Source organism: Eubalaena glacialis, chromosome 18, assembly GCF_028564815.1.
Source record: "Eubalaena glacialis isolate mEubGla1 chromosome 18, mEubGla1.1.hap2.+ XY, whole genome shotgun sequence".
NCBI classification, from domain to species: Eukaryota; Metazoa; Chordata; class Mammalia; order Artiodactyla; family Balaenidae; genus Eubalaena; species Eubalaena glacialis.
In genome coordinates, this window is record NC_083733.1 from 65,394,695 (window position 1) to 65,417,102 (window position 22,408).

Below are 22,408 nucleotides of genomic sequence, written 5' to 3' on the forward strand. Positions count from 1 at the left end.
ACTACAGACTCATTTCTTTGCTTGGAATCATGGAAGTCCATGCTGAAATGGCTTTTTTGCCAACATGGCTAGTTAGAAATATTGTATAATACAGAGTAATCTACCTAATAGAGTTCACAAAATTTGAGTCACTGCAACTTTTAAAATGTGACATATCTTCTTGTATTTATATATGTGCTACACCAGGACATTCTCCTTACTAAATACCCTTAGAAATATTGCAACTTAATTATCCTTTAGATGGAAATAAATCGCAATGTCTTCTAAAGGCTGTATATTTTATAGGCTCTTTTATCCACACTTGACAGAACTTTTCGAAATAAAAAACCAAAGAGCTAAACTATATTACAATTTGAATATAGAAAGTGAAACTTTCTAATTACCCTCATAATGAATATATAGTCAGTTTGAAATTACATTGTTTAGTTATTATATACTTAACTATAATTTCATAAACAAGTTTTTCTGAAAGATATTTAAAGGTAACTCTCAAAAGTGTGGAATAGGATTTCTCTGGTGGTCCAGTGGTTAAGACTCCACACTTCCAGTGCAGGGGGCTTGGGTTTGATCCCTTGTCAGGGAACTAAGATCCCACATCCCCTTGGGAGTGGCCAAAAATTAAAACAACAACAACAAAAAAAACAAGGGTGGAATAGAGCAGGTATTTTAATGAATAATGCAGTTTTTAAAAAAAGATTTATTTATTATTTATTTTTGGCTGCGTCCGGTCTTAGTTGCGGCACTCGGGATCTTCGTTGAGGCTTGCAGGATCTTTCATCGCGGCGCGCGGGCTCTTCAGTGCAGCGCGCAGGCATCTCTCTAGTTGTGGCGTGTGGGTTGTTTTCTCTAATTGTGGTGCGAAGGCTCCAGGGCGTGTGGCCTCTGTAGTTTGCGGCACGCAGGCTCTCTAGTTAAAGTGCACCAGCTCAGTAGTTGTGGCGCGTGGGCTTAGTTGCCCCGCGGCAAGTGGGATCTTAGATCCCTGACCAGGGATCGAACCGGCGTCCCCTGCCTTGTAAGGCGGATTCTTTACCACTGGACCACCAGGGAAGTATCAATAATGCAGTTCTAATAAAAAGACAATATATATATATATATTGTCTTTTTATTGCATGTATTTGAGATGATGGGAGACTCACTAGCCTTATTTTGGTAATTATTTCAATATATGTAAGAACATTATGCTGTACAACTTAAACTTATACAGTGACGTATGTCAAGTACATCTCAATAAAACTGGGGGAGGGGGGGAGGTGGTTTTAAAAGGCAAATAAAACACTTTAGCCGAAAGAAAGACCAATGCAATTTATAACAATTTTTAAAAATGTATTGCTTTTTCAAAACAATTGTTAGTTAGGAACATTATCACATGCCTTACTTCTCCAGTCTCAGACCCCAGGTTTTGTCCCTGAGTCTCTGGACCCGAGCAGAGTGTTGCATTTGGTCTCCTGGCTGAATGAGGAATAGAAACGGAAGAGCGCTTCTGCAGGATGTCAGTATGAAATGGACCATTCTACCTAGGGAGAATTTTGTATTTCTCATTCTAGTTTGTAGTACAGAGACAAACCTAGCTTTTGTTTCCTCAAACTGCTTCAATTAATTCTAACTGCAGGAAATGTTCCCAGATCCAACCACTGCCCCACAGCTACCACTTGGAGACCCACATTCCCAACCTCTGAATTGCTTGAGCCTCTGGAACGGGGCATGCGAGCAAACTGCTGGGAAAAACAGCTTTTTATTGAAGCCGTTTCAACTTGTTAGGAGGAAGCGTTAGTTTTACGACATCAGTGGCCCACACATCGGTAAAGCTTTTACCATAAAACTTCTAGATAGTAACGCAACATCGGCACTTTCAAAGCGCCGGGAAGTAACATACCTCAGCCCCTTACTACGCCCCTGGCGATCTCCGCGATGACGTGAGCTCCCTTGCCCCGCCCCTCGCGGTCGCGCTCCACTCAGTTCCCGTCCCCGGAAGCCCTGCCTCTAACTCTGCGCGTGCGCAGTTTCTTACGGAACCGGAAGTAGAGAGCTCGGCGTGGAGCTCGAGCTCCAGGAGGTAAGTGTCTCCTTTGTAGTGTAAATTTGTGCTGCGTGGTCCACCATACCCCACCCTCAGCGTCTTGCGAGTCACTACGGACCTAAAATGCCGGCACCCGGCCTTCCGCCCCCAGTAAATCCAGACGTTGCCGTCACAAGTCTGGTGTTTTCCTTTGGGTTTAAAATCGCTCTGAGGTGGGTCCCGGAGCCCTTGGCTTTTCTGCCTTAGGTCCAGGTAGACCCCACCTTTCGCTTCTTTTTCCTTCATAAAACCCTTTACTGCCTCAGCCCTCTCCCTGTAAAGCCCTCTTCCGCGAGGTGGATTCGCGGCTGCGCAGCCTCGCCCCCTCGGCCCTTGGAGGGCAGCGCCGGCCGCCCCGCTCCCGGAGAGCTCGCGTCCTCTCCCCGGTCCTGGGATTCTGGAGAGCCCGCCCCTCTCATGAGACCCCCTCCCTCCCTCCCAGCCCCTCTGCCCTCGCGTCTCCTCAGGCCGGTCCTTCTGCTTCGCAGGCCTCCCCTTCGTAGTCAGCCCTTCCCCTCACCCCGCGTAGGGAGAGGTGACCTGGGCCAGCCGTGTGACACCCAATGTTCTTCGGTCTCCCCGCTGGAAAATGTGTTTTTCCGGTAGGCGGGCATCTTATTCAGTCGCCATCCCTGTAAATTCGTGGGCGAGGGGGACCAGGAGAAGCTGAGACAGAGAGCGACTGAGAGAGGAATAGAAAAACTGAGATGAGAAAAGAATGAGGGAGAACCAATAGAGACGTAGAGGATTGGCTTAGGGACTTGTAAAGAGACAATAAAATGAAAGAGACTAAGCCTTGCAAGTAACAGGTGGATAAAGTAAAGAAGTGAATTATACAGAGGCATTTCCACAGATTAGAGAAAAACATAGATAGAGGGGCCCTGATTCAGCGGTAGGAAGGGAGGCAACAATGATGAGGCCCTTCACACAGAGAGCGGGGGGAGAGGGTAAATGAGGTGGAACCATGGTCTTCAGAGCATCATGGTGCTGGGAGAGAGAACAGCGGAGGAAGGAAGAAGAACACCAAGGAACCATAGCCACCTGGGGTGCCAGAGAGTGAGGAGGGAGGGAGTGTATCACGGACAGAAGGAGTGTAACCCGGAGGGCAGAGAGGGAGCAGAGGTGGGGGAAGAAAGAGCATCAAGAGGGGGAACAGGTCGCAGAGTGGGGCAGGCCAGGTGTGAGGGAGGAAATAGAGAGGAGGGCAGGAACAGCAGGAGAGCAGAGGGGAGCAAAAAGAGAAACACAGACAGAGATGACATAGGGAGACAAATAAACAGACTGAAATGGAAACATCTAGTAGTGCAGGTAGAGCGGAAACGGGATCCAGGCGGGTGGTGAGTTGTTTGGATGTGGATGATTAAGCTGTGATGTATGATCTGTGGTTTCAGAATGTAGTAAATTTAAAATTTGTTGGCTTAAATTATACAGATGAGCGTGAGAATTGGAAAACTTTCTTACAAGGTTTGTGCATTTTGCAGTTATTTGTATCAGAAGATAACTTCCATCTCCAGTCCCTGTTCAGCCAGGGGGCAGTGACTTGACTCAAGACAGCTGTGGGTCACCCCCTTTCCTTTTCCTGGCATGAGATAGAGCACAGGGAAGAGAAGTGGGGCAAGAAATGACTGACTCTGTTACTGCATGGTGCCTCTTTGAAGGAATATTAAAAGTGAGTTTTTTTCTAATGGATTCACTTTTTTCTCTCTCTTTTTTTTTTTTTTTCATTTTTTTTACATTTAATTCTTTTTGTAGCTTGGAATAAATCTTGGTGTATTAAATTTCTACTTCTCTGTAAGTAATTATAAACCTCTGAAATAAGCTTTGGTGGTCTTGTATAATCAACTCATGAGATTCTTTTCTAAATATGATATATTCTCAGTTTTTTTAACTTTCACACCAGAATTTTTAAAAAATTCACAAAATACATTTTTTTAAAAAGTAAGTTTATTTTTATTTATTTATTTTTGGCTGCTTTGGGTCTTCGTTGCTGTGTGTGGGCTTTCTCTAGTTGTGGAGAGCGGGGGTTGCTCAGCAGTTGTGGCGCAGGGGCTTAGCTGCTCCGCGGCATGTGGGATCTTCCCGGGCCAGGGCTCAAACCCGTGTCCCCCGCATTGGCAGGCAGATTCTTAACCACTGCGCCACCAGGGAAGTCCCAAATACTTCTTTTTAAAATGTGCTTAAGGTTTGTTTGAGGCCTGCCTCCTGTCTCCTCTTTATCTTGTGTATTGGAAAAGTTCTTTGGTAACTAGTAAATAATTTTAGACTGTTATGATGAGTTAAGATGATGGTAAGATGTCAGTCATCTTTTATATTAACAGTCAAAACCTAGTTTAACCAGTTAGTCTAATATTCAGTTTTTTTCCATTGTATTTGATCTTTTAAGATAGTGAGCTATGAGGTGATAGGAAGTTGCTTCCCTCAGGTCCCTCTTGACTGTTCTCTACAAATATTGAAGGATTGGGTGTAGTGACTTGGAACCTTCTTCCATCAGAGCCCCTCTATTCATGATGAAGTTTGCTCAGAGCTGATTTCTAACCTGACTCTTTCCAACGTTTTCTTCACCAGTGGTATATTTTTGCAAATCTGCATGTTTAAAAGATTTTACTGCAGTCTTCTGGAAAAGAAGAATTAAATGCTTGGTACCAGATCAGACCTTGAAAGAGAAGGTTCCTTTGCTGAGGCAAATGAAAGATGGTCCTGGTGTTTTAGGTTGGAAGGATGATAAGGACAAACTCTGCCCACTGGCCCTTCTGGATCCCACTTCAGAATTCAGTTCCACCTAATTCTGTTCACTCAACCTGGACTTTCTCATACGTGTCTCCCCTCTGGGCCTCAGGGAGACCACTTGTAACATGGAGATGAGAGACTAGACCAGAAGCTCTCAGCCTGGGTAACTCTGAGCCCTGAAATGATTGGCCAAATTGTGTATGTGTCTTTGTGTGGCAGTTCTTTTTTTTTTTTAGATTGGGGTCACTGCTTTTCAGACACATGATTCTTTTTTTTTAAAATTTTAATTAATTAATTTATTTTTGGCTGTGTTGGGTCTTCGTTTCTGTGCGAGGGCTTTCTCTAGTTGCGGCAAGTGGGGCCACTCTTCATCGCGGTGCGCGGGCCTCTCACTATTGCGGCCTCTCTTGTTGCGGAGCACAGGCTCCAGACGCGCAGGCTCAGTAGTTGTGGCTCACGGGCCTAGTTGCTCCGCGGCATGTGGGATCTTCCCAGACCAGGGCTCGAACCCGTGTGCCCTGCATTGGCAGGCAGACTCTCAACCACTGCGCCACCAGGGAAGCCCGTGGGAGTTCTTTTTATAGAGGAGTGTCCAGTTCTATTTAGACTTTTGAATGGGTCCCTGTCTTCCCAGAATGAAAAACAAAAGCAAAATGCTAGAATGGAGACAGGAACATAGGGTCAGAGTAGAAGTGACCATAGTCAGATGTATTTTTCTGCGTTAAGTGTAAATTTGAAGAGAGTTTATATCAATTCTGGCACTCAGACCTCCACTGGCTCTTATTTGTCCTCAGGACAAAATCCGAACTCCTCTCTGTTGCTACACATCCCTGTGTCATCCTCAGAGCCCCGCTAGTGTCTCCTGCCTCATCCTGGGATCTGGCCCTTTTCCCGTGGTTCACTTTACCCGAGTCCCATTCGCCTTTTGGTGTTCCCAAACACCAAAACCGTTTCTCTCTCAAACCTTAGTTCCCGTTCTTACCTTCTGCCTTTAAATCCCAGTGGCTCAGGCCCTTTGTGCTCCTTCGGGATTAGACTCAGAGAGGTCTCTCCGTCCCTTCCGGACAATCTCTGTCACGTTGACCAGGTTTTATTGCCTCTGTACCAATCACTGTCATCAGAAATGCCATTTTCTTTTTTTTTTATTGAATTTTATTTTATTTATGTATTTTTTATACAGCAGGTTCTTATTAGTTATCTATTATATATATAGTAGTGTATATATGTCAATCCCAGTCTCCCAATTCATCCCACCCCCCACTCCCTCCCAAGAAATGCCATTTTCTATTGGTTTGGAGTCTTTCTTGTTTTCCCTCCATTGAAGGAGTACAGTGCTTCTCTTCCTTCCAGGATGGCTGCAGCATCTCCCTCTGGGGATGGGTTTAGATGCTAAGACTGTGGGTTGGGCTAAATAACCCTTAGGGAAGACCAGGTGAACAGGGTAGGTGATAAGGATGGTTCCCATGTTTGTTTTGAATATTTCAACTGTATTTGATCCTTACCCCATGTGGCTACTTAATAACTCAAAATAAGAGCCAAAAGATGTAGGGAGTCCTAAAAAGCCATACAGAATTGGCGTCCTCATGCAGTGTCCTGAGGTGTCCTCATGGTTAGTGTGCCGTGTCACTGCCCTGCTGTAGCCCCCAGGTGTTCCAGGCTGTGCCCATCCAGGAGCCAGTCGCCACCTTGCACAGGAGCTTTGCCTTACAGCAGGTCCTCTGCTCAGAGTCAGCGGTAGTGATTTCACTGCGCTAAGGGTGGGCAGAAGTCTGGAGCCTAATGGGGCATGAAGGAGCCCCCCCCCTCAGACAGCTAGGGTATTTTTTAATTGCCTGTGAGTGTGGAGAACAGGAGACAAGAATCCTGGGGGCCAATTTTTGACCTTCATACTGAAGGTCAAGTGAATGCCCAGTGTTCTTTGGGAGGTAGCTTGTGAATATTCCTGTTGCGACTCCTTTGCTGAGCAGTCCTTATGCCTTTTAGCCCTGTTTTCCCATGAGTGCATGAAGAGGTAGAAAAATGGGGAATTAGAGGGGAGCCTATAGTGGTCTGCAGGAGGGATATGGCAGCAAGTGGGAGCTTCAAGATGAGCCCAATGAATGGTATTTGCATTTGTCCCTTGTGGGGTCAAGGGATGTGTGGAACTGCTGGCAAAGGGTGTTTCAGTTCTGGCTGGAGCACCTGGAATTGGGTTTATGGGTAGTTGTGGGGTGCATTGCATGGTTTGAGGTGCCATAGTGTCTTAGCTCAGGTTCCCTGGGACCTAGCTGCTGACACTGAGGTTTACATGCATTGGTTTAATTGGGTATTTCATGATCCTACCTGAGGAGGAATGAAGACAGTGGATTTAGGCAAAGAGAAACATTTCCCTCCATTGTGGTTAAAAATGTGGCCTGAGCTGAGTGCACAAGGATCTTTGGGTGCAGGAAGATGGGTGCCATGTCCTTAGGTGATGACTCAAGAGGGTGCCCCACAGCATCTATTCCACAGGTGACTTGGGTGTTATGGAGGTTAAGAATCATCATGCAATTTTTAGAGTAGTGATATAGGAAAAATTGCAGAGATCATTTGCCCACTGTCACAGGAGGAATTCAGGATACTTTAGTGTTATTTAGTATTTGGGATTGCAGATGAAGAAAGTTTCAGATCCACTGTGAAAGATACAAAAGAGAATTTGGAATGTTTTCCTGGAAGATGTTGGGTTTGTTACCGAACCAAACTTGGGTCCCCTTGCTTGCGTGCAGTGAAGCCAATCTATTGACACCAGCTTGTGGTGAAGGAAAGTGCAGCGTTTATCGTAGGGTGCCAAGCAAGGAGTCCAGGTAGCTTGTGCTTAAAAGGCCTGAACTCCCTGAAGGCTTTCAGAGAAATTTTTTTTTTTTTTAAACCCTGAGGAGGGGCTGTGCCCTTTTATTTATTTATTTATTTATTATTTATTTAATTTTTAAATTTTATTTATTTATTTAATTTTTTGCTGTGTTGGGTCTTTGTTGCTGTGCGCGGGCTTTTCTCTGGTTGTGGTGAGCGGGGGCTGCTCTTCATTGTGGCGCGTGGGCTTCTCATTGCAGTGGCTTCTCTTGTTGCAGAGCACAGGCTCTAGGTGCACGGGCTTCAGTAGTTGTGGCTCGCGGGCTCAGTAGTTGTGGCTCACAGGCTCTAGAGCACAGGCTCAGTAGTTGTGGTGCACGGGCTTAGTTGCTCTGCAGCGTGTGGGATCTTCCCGGACCAGGGCTCAAACCCGTGTCCCCTGTATTGGCAGGCGGATTCTTTTTTTTTTTTTTTTAATTTTTATTTATTTATTTATTTATTGGGCTGTGCTGGGTCTTCAGTTGCTGCATACGGGATCTAGTTCCCTGACCAGGGATTGAACCTGGGTCGCCTGCATTGGGAGCGCAGAGTCTTAACCACTGGACCACCAGGGAAGTCCGAGGCAGGAGGATTCTTAACCACTGTGCCACCAGGGAAGCCCCAAAGACTTTTAAAGACAGGATGAGGGAGGGACATTGTGGGGTGCGTGATCAGCTCGTGGACATTTTTCTGATGGCTTGGTGAGGTAAGTGGGAGTCAACATCATCAACCTTCTGGTTCTAACCAGTCTGGGGTCTACGTCCTTATGGGCAGCATACAGTTAACTTTTTTCACCTGGTGGGGGTTTCAGTATCTGCAAAACAGCTCAAAGGACAGGGCTCAGAATGTTCTCTATAGCCTGTGAGGAGGAACTAAAGGTCCTTGACATTGCTTAATGGCTAAAGTATTCTTATTTTGTCTTGCTTGACTGTTTTCCTTTCTTTCTGCATTTTCTCACTTCTATGATTAAATTTTTTCTTTGACTAAAGTTTTCTACAGACAGAAGGCAGACAGGGAGCATCGAGGGGGGCTCTGTTCTGGGAAGTCCCCATAGGGTCCTTCTTGGTTACAGGTTCTCACTGGGGCATGTGCATCATTGGAAACATCTTTCTTGTATATATAGCTTTATGAGATCAGTGTTTGGTCTGTGGCCACTGTGAATAAAAATATGGTGTTTTGTGTCTGGTGGTTCCTTGGGTGTCTCATATGTATTTTGCCCTCAGGCATGATTTATTAGAGTTTGGAATGTTTTCTGGTATTTTATAGCAGGATGAGTGAATATGGGTCATATGGAGACTGTGTTGGATTTATGAGATTTTGTAAGTTTACTTGAGCCCAAAAGGGAAATTATGAGTAGTAAGCTTCAAATGGCAGCACGTTTTCATTAGAGAGGTTCTGGTAGGTATGTGTCTATGGGCACAACTTGAGAAGGGCCATTAAGTTCTTTGATGTAGGAAAGATTGTTCCAAGAATCAGAGTACCAGCAACACCACGGTGATCTGCATTCCAGAGGCACATCCTTGGGAAAATGTAGCTGCTACTTTCTTGCTCCCGGGCCAGTATTGGTTCTTCTACTGTCCTCTCCCTACCTGTCTCAACAAGACATGTGTGCGCACTCACACACATGCACACACACACGGTATAGAGAACAGGGAGCCCTTATGCTTTGTTGGTGGGGATGTAATTGGTTCAGCTCTTAGTGAAAGCGATACGGAGTTTCCTCTATAAATTAAACAAAGAACAGGCACACAATCTGAAACCCACCTGTGACTAGATATCCAAAGGAAACAAAATCATTCCAGTGAAGGAAATATTTGCACTCCCATGAGCATTATTGCCTTATTCCCAACAGTCTAGATGTAGAAAGAACCAAAATGTCTGTTGACAAATGAGTGTATATAGAAATTTATATCAGCCATAAATTATTATTATGACATTCTGGCATTACTATTATTATTTCTGACATAGTTTCGGTTGAAGAAGACACACATTTTATATGGGAACTAGAAATGTCAAACTCATAGAGCCATAGAGTATAAAGGTTGTTATGAGGACTTGGGTGGTAGGGCAGTTGGGGAGATGTTGGCCAAAGGTTACAAATAGTTCAGTTGTGAAATGAATAAGTACAGCATGGACATCTAATGTACAGTATGCTGACTGCAATTAAAACTGTGTTACTATATACTTGGAATTTGCTGAGAGAGTAAAACTTAAATGTTGTCACCACACAGACACACATTGGTAGTTGTGAGTTGATGGAAGGCTAAATTACTTTATTGTGATAATTATTACACAGTGTATACATCCGTAAGACAATCACATTGTGTGCCTCCCATGGACGGCATTGTTATTTATCACCTGTACCTCAGTAAAGCTGCAAAAGAAAGCTAAAGTGGGGGCTGTGCTGGGCTTGCCTGCTCTGAGTGCTGCTCAACCCAGGCTTCACGGTAGATTGTTGAGGCGTTTTGTATAGACATGTTTTGTACCCTCTGACCAGAGATTTCCCTTCATATAGTTGGTATGAGGTCCAACCTCAATAGTATTTAAAGTGTCCGAGGTGATTCCATTCTGTATCCATCACTGAGCATCGTGACTCTGAGTCCCCCCCATTCCTGAGGGCTGAGATCTGGGCTGAGGCTGAGGGGGCTCTGCTCTGCGTGGGGATGGGTCAGGGCTGGTCTGTGACCTGCAGGGGATCGTCGGGTCCAGCTGAGGTGCCCGCTGCTGCTGTGTACGTGAGGGCCTCACCAGGAGGGGAGCGAGATCTGAAGAAGGTGTGGGAGAATGCACGTGTTGGTCTCTGTGTGGGAGTTTACTGTCCTGAGCCCCTCCTGGGACAGTGGGCAGCAGGGGACTGTCTGTTCCACATGGAGAGATCTTCCTTGTGTTTATGGTTGTGGTACAGGAACGGGGTCTTTTGATTCTAAGCATGTTTTCATCTTTCAGGACTGTCCTCTAAAGACTCATGTTGCCTGAGGAAGAAGCCCGGAAGAGGAGGGAGAGGAAAGAAAGGGAGTCAGGAATGGCTGTTTCTCAGGTAAAGTCATATTTTCATTTGATTCTCAGTCTGTTCTTTCTGAAATGCCCTTCTTTGGACTCGCTAATCTTGTCTGACTCTGAAGTATCCTGGTTGACACTTGTACTTTCACAGTCACCAAGAGCCTTCCCTCAGTCCCTGTCAGCTCCTCTTAGATTTCATTTCCCTATGACAGAGTGATCTGGATGATGAGAGCCAATGGTTTCCACTGGGCGTAGTCCTGGGCAGGATTGGAGACGTGGTGTCAGAGCTGTTGGGCAGCAGGAATTGTTTCGGGGTCCCATGTGGATGCAGTGTCCACTCTCTCTAAACCAGGATAAAGAAGCTGCATGTAGGAGGGTGGGAGGGAGACACAAGAGAGAGGAGATATGGGGATATATATATATGTATAGCTGATTCACTTTGTTATAAAGCAGAAACTAACACACCATTGTAAAGCAATTATACTCCAATAAAGATGTTATGGAAAAAAAAAAGCTGCATGTAGAAGTCAGGTCTTAATATGCACAATACCTGGTAAAATCTGGATATCAGACCAATTAGGAGAAATTTGTTCTGGCTTTTTCTAAGGCAATTGAAACTAAATGTAGCTGACTTCAAAATCTTAATAATAGGGAATGGAAATGGTCAGTTCAGAGACAGACATCAGTGGTAGAATGTGTTTTAGTCCATCATCGAATTTAAACTATGAAATCAGCCTAAATCTCTGACAGTTGGAAATTCTTTAAATCACTTTCACACCTCCATTCCTCAGAAGTTGTCTTTTCACTCTGTGGATTGCATCCTTTGACACACAGTTTCTACCTTTGATGCACGCAGTGTTCCAGCTTCATTCTTTTGCTAGTAGATATCTAGTTGCTTAGCACCATTCGTTATTGAGACTCTCCTTTCCCTGTTGTACAGTCTTGGCATCCATGTCAATACATTTTTTATATATACCAAGGAGTATTTCTGGTATTCTAATCTCCATTGTTTTATGTATCTGCGTTTCTGCCAGTACCACATCATCTTGATTACTTTGTAATATGTTTTGAAATCTAAAAATGATGGCCTCCATCTTCTTTTCCAAGAGTATTTTGGCTCTTTGGGGCCCCTTGAGATTCCCTATGAATTTTAGCATTATGTTTTCTATGACTGCAAAAATTGCCATTGAAATTTTAATAGGGATTCTATTGCATTTATAGAACACTTTGGGTAATACTGTCATTTTAAGATTCATAAGTCTTCCAATCCATGAGTACAGGGCGTCTTTTAATTTATTTGTATCTCCATGGATTTCTTTTAGCAACGTTTAGCAGTGTTCAGTGTATGAGTCTTGTACCTCCTTGGCTAAGTATTCTATCTCTTTTGATGCTATAGTAAATAGCATTATTTTCTAATTTTTTTGATATTGTGTATAGAAATGCAACTGATTTTTGTGTGCTGATGTTTTTATGCTGCAACTTTTGTAAAGTTTTCTTTTGAAGTAGTCGTTTTTTTGTGGAATCTTTTTGTTTTGTATATATAAAACCTTGTCACCTGCAAAAAACCAATTTTAACTTCTTTTTCAATTTTCATATCTTTGATTTCTTTGTCTTGTCTAATGGCTCTAGCTAGGACGTTCAGCACTTTCTTGAACAGCAGTGTAGACATCTTTTCCCTTTTTAAAAATATTTTATTTTATTTTATTTTTTTGGCCATGCTGTGCACCATACAGGATCTTAGTTCCCCTTCCAGAGATCAAACTCATGCCCCCTGCAGTGGAAGCATGGAGTATTAACCACTGGACCGCCAGGGAGGTCCCGCTTTTCCCTCTTTTGTTGTAAGCATTTAGCATTGTAGACTTTTTTTTTAGGCCGTGACATGCAGCACGTGGGATCTTAGTTCCCTGCCAAGGGATCGAACCCACGCCCCCTACAATGGAAGCGCAGAGTCTTAACCACCGGACTGCCAGGGAAGTCGTTGACTCTTGTTTTAATACAGCTTTGACTGCATGTTATAAATTTTAGTATGTTGCGTTTTTATTCTCATTCAAATATTTTTAAAATTTCCTTGTGATTTCTTCTTTGACCCATTGCTTCTTTAAGAATGGGCTGTTTAATTTCCTCATTTGGGGGATTTTCCTGTTTTCTTTCTGCTCTTTATTTCTAGTATCTTTTCACTGTGGTTGGAGAAGATACTTTTTATGATCTCAATCTTCTTAAATTTGTTAAGATTTGTTTTGTGGCCTAAGATGTGGTCTTTCCTGGAAAATGTTTCATGTGTGCTCTAGAAGGATGTGTCTTCTACTGTCATTGGGTGGAGTGTTCTGTACATGTCTCTTAGGTACAGTTGTCATATATTGTTTAAGTCCTCTGTTTCCTTATTGATCTTCTTTTTGTTTCTATCTGTAGGTAAAACTAGGGTGTTGAAGTCTCATGCTAATATTATGCTGCTGTCTATTTCTCTCTTTATTAACGTTTACTTCATTTTGGGGGGAGCTCTAATGTTATATGTATATGTATATGTATTTATAATTTTCATATCTTCTTGGTGATTTGTACCTTATATCATTACATAATATCCTTTGTTTCATGTCAGCTTTTGTCTTTATTTTGTATGGTATAATATAGTCACCTGTGCTCTCTTTAGGACGGAATATCTTTTTCCATCCTTTAACTTTTTGCCTGTCCATCCCCTCAGATTTGTGAACGTTAACTGTTCCAACTCTCTGACACATTTTCTCTGTTTTTCTCACTCTTGTTCTCTGTGTTTCCTGTTATTTCTTCTAGTTGCCTCTACTCAGGCACATCGTACTGTGGCAAAAGGCAGGAGACCTAGCCAGCCCCCTTCACTCCAGGGTAGTTACAGAGGAAATGCATCAAGTGTTTTCTTTTGATTATGGTGTATGGTGAAATGTTCATGTTAACTCTGTTTTGTATTTATTAATACCTTCATATGTCAATTTTAGTGGATAAAATTGTATTTATATTTTTGAATATAGGTATCTATAGAGATCAGAGTTAAAGTATCCTGTTTACGTTTTCATTGTCCCGAAGATGCTGAAATTCACTTGAATAAAATTGATGATGAAAAAAATGATGCAAAAATATGTCCAGAGACAACTCTCATTTCAGTTAATTGTGTGTTTACATATTTATCCAAGAGTTTATGAATGTTCAAATGCATGGTTTGATAAAAGACATCATGATTTTATTACTACGTAAAATATCTTTTTCAGTTGAGATGATATCTTAAATATATTCCGTGGCCTTGAATTTTTTCTACACTCTCCTGTTAATGTTTTTTGTTTTTTCTTTTAATTTTTAAATGTTTTTTGGCCGCACTGCTCGGCTTGCAGGGTATTAGTTCCATGACCAGGGATTGAACTTGGGTGCTCGGTAATTAAAGTGCAGAGTCCTAACCACTGGGCTGCCAAGGAATTCCCTTAATGGTTTAAATAGTAATAATATTACTAACATTTTATGTACATTTCTGTGTGTGCCCACATCTGTAGTGACCTTTCAAGGTTTCTCCGGGAATTCTCTGTCAGTGTACTTTTACTGTTCTTTCTGTTACTAAATTTTCTGCTTCTTTAGCTTCAATTCCAGAGCCCAGCCACCTTAGTTCATGTGCTTGCTCTGTCATTTCTTAGCTTCTTAACCTCAGTTGAGTTTCTCAGAGTGTCTCTGACACTTTTCTCCTCTGTAAGATGGGAACAGATCTTACTCTAAAGAGCTATTGGGTTGATAACAAGCTCACATCTATAAAGCCTTTAGAGTAGTTTTTTGCATATAGGAAGTATTTAACCACCATTAGTCATTGCTGTTGCCATCATCATCATAATTTAAGATTTTGACTTTTTTTTAAAGCCACTGTGGACTTAAGACACCACTCATGCTATAGCTCATCTAGATACTGAATATCACTCAGTATGTAAAACATAATATGTAATACTTCTGCATAGACAATCCATTATTGAATTTTATTTGTATGTATTTCATATATTTTCCACAAAAATGAAAAATCCACATTAATTGGAGGATATCATAATCTCGTGAAAAAGCATAAGAAATTAAAATTAGAGACTGATAATTTGCTCTAAATACCTTTACGTGGATTTGTCAGAAACATACTTCAACTGAATTCATCCTTACCCCTCCCTTCTTGTCATTTTGCGTGCAAATAAGAACTCTCCTCAGGGCCCCTCGGTGAAATGTATTTTCATTTCAGGAACAGTTGACATTCAAGGATATTGACATAGAATTCTCTCAGGAGGAATGGGAATGCCTGGAACCTGCTCAGCGAGCCTTGTACAGGGACGTGATGTTGGAGACCTACAGGAACCTCCTCTCCCTAGGTGAGGATAACTTCCCTTTAGCAGTAGGGATCTTCCCTTGGTATCTTTTCATTTCCTTTGTGTGCCTCATTTGAGCCGGTTTTCCTTGACTGATCTGAAATCCCTGTTGACTCAGATGTGAAACGCTTCAGGATATGGCATCAGGAGTATAAACCTACCTTTTCCTCTGATGATCTGCGCACTTCATGATACATCAGGGGTTGTTCCAGAGCTTATGTAGTTATGGCAAACTTTTGATATACCCACTTTCCTATTTTCTACCCATGGACTTTTGATTATGGAGTTCTAGGAAAAGAGCTATGTTTCTGCATATTATACTGTTCCCTGTGTATTCAGAAGGAGGCAAGTAGTGGGTGAATTTTTGCAATATTTTTCTAGACCCATTGGTAATGTCCTCAATCCTCTGGTGAACAAAGAACTAGGATTCTGGAAAATCCACAGCAAATCATGTTTCTTTGTTCTTAATTGGAGGAATTTCTGTTTCTCATCTGAATATTTTACCCACTTTGTAGCAAGAGAAAGAGCCCTAGGCTGTAGATAGTGAGGTGAAAGCCTTTGGGGATGTATCAAAGTTTGAATATAGGTCAGATCTCAGAAGGGCTGAGGGGAAGCCTCGTTATTAATAGTGTTTGAGAAACTCTGAACGCTCTTGTTGGAGAGTTCTATGAGAATACCGATGTTTGTTTATTATTATGAACCCTCAGAGGAAGTTTTTCTTCTCCATAACTTATCACTCTTTCAACATGTAAAATGTATTCTTTCACCCTCCAGTGGTGCTGCAGCTCCTACAGAGACAAAAGCCAAGTCTTCATCATGATCTACAACACTCCGTACCTGGCTCCTGTGAACTGGTTGTTGCTTGACTTTGAGGAGCATGATGCTGGCTGTTTTTCGTTTCTCTTTTGAATAGTACCGTGTTTTATTAGTGTCATTTACTGATGTCTGTTTGTTGTGTTGGCAGCAGGGGGAAAAACAGTCAGCTTTCTCATGCATTGCATATGATGGTAAAATTTCCTCAGTGTGCTCCTGCTGGCTAAGGGTGGCCTGTGGTGAAAGTTGAAAGCCAGTTCCCATTCCTGGAACATGCCCAGCATGGGCTAGGAGGCGCTTTGTGGAGGGAGGAACCCATCCCCTCCCTGGCACTCGTATCTTGCCTAGGGATGTTCAGCAGAAAAGGTTGCCAGTCCCGGGCTGGCAGCGGCCCTGAGCAGAGACATGCCCACCAGGAGGATCGAGACCAGGCCGGGAGTCTGGCAGGCTGGCAGTGAGTCCCTGCTGCCCAGTGATCCCAAAGCCTCCTGATCCATTGAGTGCCAGTTGTCCGAAGTGAGCTGTTTTATTGGGGTTTCTTGCCCCCCTCATCTCTCCCTCAGGGCATGATTTTATTGGAAGCTCAGTTCTCAGTCCATATAGATAAGAGCTGATACCTCCAGACTCAATACCTGAACCTTTCCCAGTTCCATCCACATTTGATGTTTTTAGGGTACGTAATCAGAAGATGGGAAAACACTGGCTGCTCTCTTATTCCGTCTGGCACCTCAGAACCTGCATGGAGCTGTCTCAAGCCCTGTCTGCTTATTTAGATCCTTCAGCCATTTTTTATGTTCTGCTTTTGCCACAAACTGCAGGATGTGTGTAACAGCCAGTTTGAATGGATCTTATGTAACTTTTACTTAGGAAAACTGTAAAGATAATGGACAGAGAGATCCTTTTTTTAATCCTCAGTCTTTCATGAGGTGAATATGTGAATATTTCAGGGTTTTACTTTGGCATCTGTGGGTAAAGCTCATGGTTCCATCTGAAGGTCCTACAGAATCTGTAGGATTCTGACACACATATCTTGCAATTTTTCCACTCTTGTACTGCTCTACCTAGTTGGGAAATGTATACTCTTCCTGACTTTGTACTCCTCTAAGTTTGTATGATTGTGCCTCTATAACTTTGTTTTTGAAATACATAGTTCTAGGCTCTGAAAATTTTCTAGTTTGTTTGCTGTGATAATCCACCCTTAGTTAATGGACAACTTCTGGTGGACTCTCTATGGAGTGGGTTTACGGGGTAACAGAAAATTCTTACAGAGAATACTTTTCCTCATATCTTGTAACATTTTCCTGCTACATACAAAATCACCACTTCAAGCTATTTAGTGGAGAGTTCAGCATGTTCCAGGATACCATCAGAGCCTGGCGGATTAGTCTTTCCACATTCTTTTTTCTGGTTTTGTGGAATGACACAAAGGCATGTCTCAAGGGCACTGTGACAGTGTTTCATATATGCTAATGACCATCCCCTTTCAGCCTCAGTTAAATGGTATAGGAATTTCTCCTAAGAAAAGTGTCCAAGTTCACATCCCCATATTTGTGACACTGTTGAGTAAATTGTTGTTGATGCCATATTTTTCGTCACCTGTGTGTGCACCATTGTTCATTCTACGTCTACACCTAATTTTGAAGCATCTTAATGAGAGAGCTTATGAGGTGGAGTGACATCTCCAATGATGAACCAGAAACCATTTCCAGGAGGGATGCCTGAACAACATTTTTAGTTACACAGCTCACGTCTTCTTGCATCTCCCTTGAAGTTTTCTTTTTAAACTCTTGGAATTTGCTGTAATATGTAATTTGTACTGCTTGTCTGGGTAGTCATGCTTAAGTTATATTGTCTTAGTCTGTAGGTCCAGGTTCAAATCCTGTTTCTCTCACTACTTTCTTTTTATTTATTTTTTTAATTTATTAATTTTTTTAATTTTTATTTTTTTAACATCTTTATTGGAGTATTCTCTCACTACTTTCTGTGTCAGTTGGGATCATGTACATAAAACTGTGAGTCTTCTGTCCTAATTTGAAAAATTGTGGTAAGTTTCTTCAAGCCATTTAAAGGAAATTAGTACTGTTAGATGCCTTAGAATAGTGCATGTTTCTAGTAAAGACTCAAAAGGTAATTTTGTATATCAAGATATATTAATAGTCTGTCATGTTTATTGACATCCCTTTGCATTTTATATCGTATGCTTTTTTTTCTTTTTTGCAATTTGTTCTCAACAATGTCGTTTCTGACCGTAGTTAATAAATTTACCAATTGCTCACTCTTTATTATGTATATTTTGGAGCCAATGAACTGGATGTTTAAGGGCACTTCATAGGTTGGGAATTGCTCCATTAATTGGTTTAAATATAAATGGAGAATATTTTATGCATAAATATTTAATTTTGATTTACAGATGATTGGCTTTTAGATGTTTTATGCTTTTTCATGGGTACATAGTTTTATAGGAGGTACTGAGAAAAATATTTTGTTTTTTAAAAAGTTGTTTTATCATTATCAAATTCTTAATTTTCTCTATGCTATATTTTTTTCCCAATTCTGTCTGCAACTCATTTAGATTATTCATTAATATGGTAGTTTTCTTTTTTTCTTTTATTTTGGCCATGCTGCACAGCTTGTGGGATCTTAGTTCCCTGACCAGGGATTGAACCTGGGCCCTCTGTAGTGAAAGTGCAGCATCCTAACCACAGGTCCACCAGGGAATTCCCGCTAGTTTTTTATTACTGACTGTTACAATATATTATCTGCTATTTAGCAATTATTTATGAATAATAGGTATGCAGAATATATGCATAATGTAATATATTTTTCTCCTCAGTTATGAGACAGCAGTATGTTTACTGTTAATTGGTGTGTGCTTACACGTCATGGTGGAAATATACACTTTCTTTGATAGCTAACAGAAGTTATTCCTATGTGAGTATTTTTGGCATAGGTTGTTTGAAAGTACAGTACCCTAAAATTAATCACTTTTTCTTTAGTAAAGAATCATTCCTTTTGTGTTCCTAAAAATTTTGATCTGTGTTGGAAAGTTAATAACTTTGGTATAAGTGTTAGTTTTGGTGTAATATCAGGTATTTAACATGAAGCATTTATTTATGAATTAAAATGAATAGGCTACTTATGGTTCTTTTATCTTCTAGACATCTCTCCTATACACATGATCAAGAAATTACAACTAAAAGTAAACACTGGTAGAGGAGAAGTATTACAAACAGTGATGTTGGGAAGACATGAAAGGAATAAAATGAAACATGTTTACCTCAGGGAAATCCAGGAAAATATATCTGACTTTGAGTCTCAGCAGAGAGATGAGGTAAGAAATTACAGAGGAACTCCTATGTCCCATAATGAAAATCCTACTGATAAGAGAGATGGACTTGGTAGGAGTGTTGCAGGAATTAAGCCTATTGAAAATAGGCTTGCATCAAGCTTTCGGGATGAACTGCATGTATTTAAAAGTGAACAAAAAATTGATGGATTTAATCAAGCTGACAAGAATATCAACAGTAGTGCCTCATTTTCACCACTTCAGACAATTTCTCCTGTTGTCCAAACAAGCATTTCTGATACAAATGGGAATGATTTTATGCATCCTTCAGTACTGACACAAGACCAGAGGGCACACAGGGAACAACCTTACAAATGTAATGAGTGTGGCAAAACCTTTCATCAGGTCTCAAACCGCACTCGACATCAGATCATCCATACAGAAGAAAAAATACATAATTGTGATGTATGTGGCAAAGTTTTTAGTCGAAATTCAGACCTTGCAGTTCATCAGAGAAAGCATACTGGAGAGAAATCTTACAAATATAACGTGTGTGGCAAAACCCTTAATCATGGGTCACACATCACTGGACATCAGGTAGTCCATACAGAAGAGAATTTATATAAATGTGACATATGTGAAAAAGTCTTTAGTCAAAAAGCATACCTTGCAATTCATCAGAGAATTCATACTGCAGAGAAACCTTACAAATGTAATGTGTGTGATAAAATGTTTCATCACAGCTCGAATCGTAGAAGACATCAGAGAATCCATACAGGAGCAAAACCATATAAATGTGATGTATGTGGCAGAGTCTTTAATCGAAATTCAATCCTTGCACTTCATCAGAGAATTCATACTGGAGAGAAACCTTACAAATGTAACGAGTGTGGGAAGGTCTTTAGTCGAAAAGGAACCCTTGCAAGTCATCGGAGAATTCATACTGGAGAGAAACCTTACAAATGTAATGAGTGTGGTAAAACCTTTTATCACAGCTCAATCCTCACTCGACATCAGATAATCCATAAAGGAGTGAAATTATATAAATGTGATATGTGTGGCAAAGTTTATAGTCGAAATTCAAATCTTGCAATTCATCAGAGAACTCATACTGGAGAGAAGCCTTACAAATGTAATGAGTGTGGCCAGATCTTTAGTCAAAAAGCAACGCTTGCATGTCATCAGGCAATTCATACTGGAGAGGACCCTTACAAATGTAATGTGTGTGGCAAAATCTTTCATCATAACTCGAACCTCAGGAAACATCAGGTAATTCATAAAGGAGGAAAATTATATAAATGTGATGTGTGTGGCAGAGTCTTTAGTCAAAGTTCATACCTTGCAAAACATCATAGAATTCATTCTGGAGAGAAACCTTACAAATGTAATGACTGTGGTAAGGTCTTTATTAAAAAAGCGGTCCTTGCAGTTCATCAGAGAATTCATACTGGAGAGGAACCTTACAAATGTAATGAGTGTGGCAAAGTCTTTAGTCAAAAAGCAACCCTTGCAAGGCATCAGGTAATTCATACTGGAGAGAAATGTTACAAATGTAATGAGTGTGGCAAAACCTTTCATCAGAGCTCAACCCTCACTCGACATCAGATAATCCATACAGGAGAGAAGTTATATAAATGTGATGTATGTGGCAAAGTTTATAGTCGAAATTCAGACCTTGTAATTCATCAGAGAAATCATACTGGAGAGAAACCTTACAAATGTAATGAGTGTGGCAAGACCTTTAATTACAGATCGAAACTCAGTAGACATCAGTTAATCCACACAGAAGAGAAATTATATAAGTGTGATGTATGTGGCAGAGTCTTTAGTCAAAATTCATATCTTGCAAGACATCAGAGGATTCACACTGGAGAGAAACCTTACAAATGTAATGAGTGTGGCAAAACCTTTAACGATAAGTCAGCCCTCAGTCGACATCAGATGATCCATACAGGAGCAAAACCATATAAATGTGATTTTTGTGGCAAAGGCTTTCGTCGTAATTCACACCTTGCAGGTCATAAGAGAATTCATACTCGAGAGAGACCTTATAAATGTAATGTCTGTGACAAGGTCTTTACTCAAAATTCACACCTCAGGATTCATCAGAGGATTCATACTGGAGAGAAACCTTACAAATGTAATGAGTGTGGCAAGGTATTTAGTCAAAATCCAACCCTTGCAAAGCATCAGAGAATACATACTGGAAAAAAAACCTTACAAATGTAATTAGTGTGGTAAGGTCTTTAGTCAGAATTCACTACTTGCAACTCATTGTAGAATACATGCTGTAGAGAAACCTCTCAAAAATATTGAGTGCTGAAAAGCCTTTACTCAGATTTCAACCCTCCCTACACATTAGGTAATAAATACAGAGGGGAAACCATATTAATGTAATATAGGTGGGAAGGACTTGCTTCAAAATTGACACTTTAAGTTCATGGGAGATTCATAGTGGTAGAAATCATGCAAATGTCTTCAATGTGACAAAGCCTTACCTATGATCGAATAATCCATGCTAGATAGAAACCATAGAAATGTAATGAATGTCTCAAAGTCTTTAGTCAGAATTCATACCTTAATATCCACCGAAGAATTTATACTGGAGAGAAACCTTTCAAATATAATGTGTGGCAAATCCTTCAGTTTACTTTCAATCCTACCTTACCATCAGGTAATCCATACTGGTGAGAGACTTTAAGTGAGGGTTTTAGCAGGTGTCCACATGTTACGCTTCATTGGAAAAATCACGCTGGAAAGAATCAGATAAACGTATTTAGTATGACCAGGCCTTTCGAGAAGAAATTCATTCACCAAAGAATTCATTCTGGAGACTACCTCACAAATGCCATGAATGGGAAAAACCTTTACTCAGGGCTCACATCTCACCAATCATCAGATAATCTATACTGGAGAGGACATTACAGATGTAATGAATGTGTCAAAGCTTTTGTGTTGTGCCTTAAACTGAGTGTTCACCAAATACTTCATACTTAAAAATTCAGTGAGTATTGCAAGGTTTCAAATTATTGCTCATTCATCACTAGATATCAAAATATTTATCCTGGAGGGAAACCACACAAATGTAATGTGTGTGGCAAGAAATGTTGTAAAGATTTTCATCAAGTATCGACACCTTTGGTGTAATGATATGGAAATTTTTGAGCCCTTCTGACAATAGACTGTATCAGAGAATCCATACTAGAAACAAATGTCTTTAGTTCTTTGAGATTAATCTGAGATATTGCATACAGCAGAATAATTACAAGTCACGTATGGTAAAACATATGACGTGTGTATGACAGGAAGAAGGACATTTGTGGA

The 22,408-nt window shown here is 41.1% G+C and overlaps 2 protein-coding genes across 2 annotated transcripts in view; both read left to right on the plus strand.

The window, feature by feature from the left end:
• Window positions 1-2,562, plus strand: part of LOC133077759 (zinc finger protein 836-like) — a 16,614-nt gene extending 14,052 nt beyond the window's left edge. The window contains exons 3-4 of the mRNA XM_061172516.1: window positions 2,004-2,056; window positions 2,326-2,562. Coding sequence (XP_061028499.1) covers window positions 2,004-2,056; window positions 2,326-2,562 — 290 coding nt within the window. The remainder of the gene's footprint in view (window positions 1-2,003; window positions 2,057-2,325) is intronic.
• Window positions 2,030-21,587, plus strand: LOC133078657 (zinc finger protein 665-like). The gene is made up of 7 exons (XM_061173793.1): window positions 2,030-2,056; window positions 3,541-3,728; window positions 10,580-10,670; window positions 14,862-14,988; window positions 18,957-19,489; window positions 19,658-20,261; window positions 20,514-21,587. The coding sequence occupies exons 3-7, from the start codon at window positions 10,599-10,601 to the stop codon at window positions 21,311-21,313; spliced, it is 2,136 nt and encodes a 711-aa protein (XP_061029776.1). The 5' UTR covers window positions 2,030-2,056; window positions 3,541-3,728; window positions 10,580-10,598; the 3' UTR covers window positions 21,314-21,587.
• The last annotated feature ends 821 nt before the right edge of the window (window positions 21,588-22,408 follow it).

What these genes read in the sequence shown, in the direction of transcription:
- LOC133078657 (XM_061173793.1), top strand. Translation starts at nt 10,599, where the DNA reads ATGTTGCCTGAGGAAGAAGCCCGGAAGAGGAGGGAGAGGAAAGAAAGG. An exon ending in CAGGAACCTCCTCTCCCTAG is followed by an intron (nt 14,989 to 18,956) that starts GTGAGGATAACT and finishes TTTATCTTCTAG; the next exon opens with ACATCTCTCCTATACACATG. An exon ending in TCAAAAAGCAACGCTTGCAT is followed by an intron (nt 20,262 to 20,513) that starts GTCATCAGGCAA and finishes CGGTCCTTGCAG; the next exon opens with TTCATCAGAGAATTCATACT.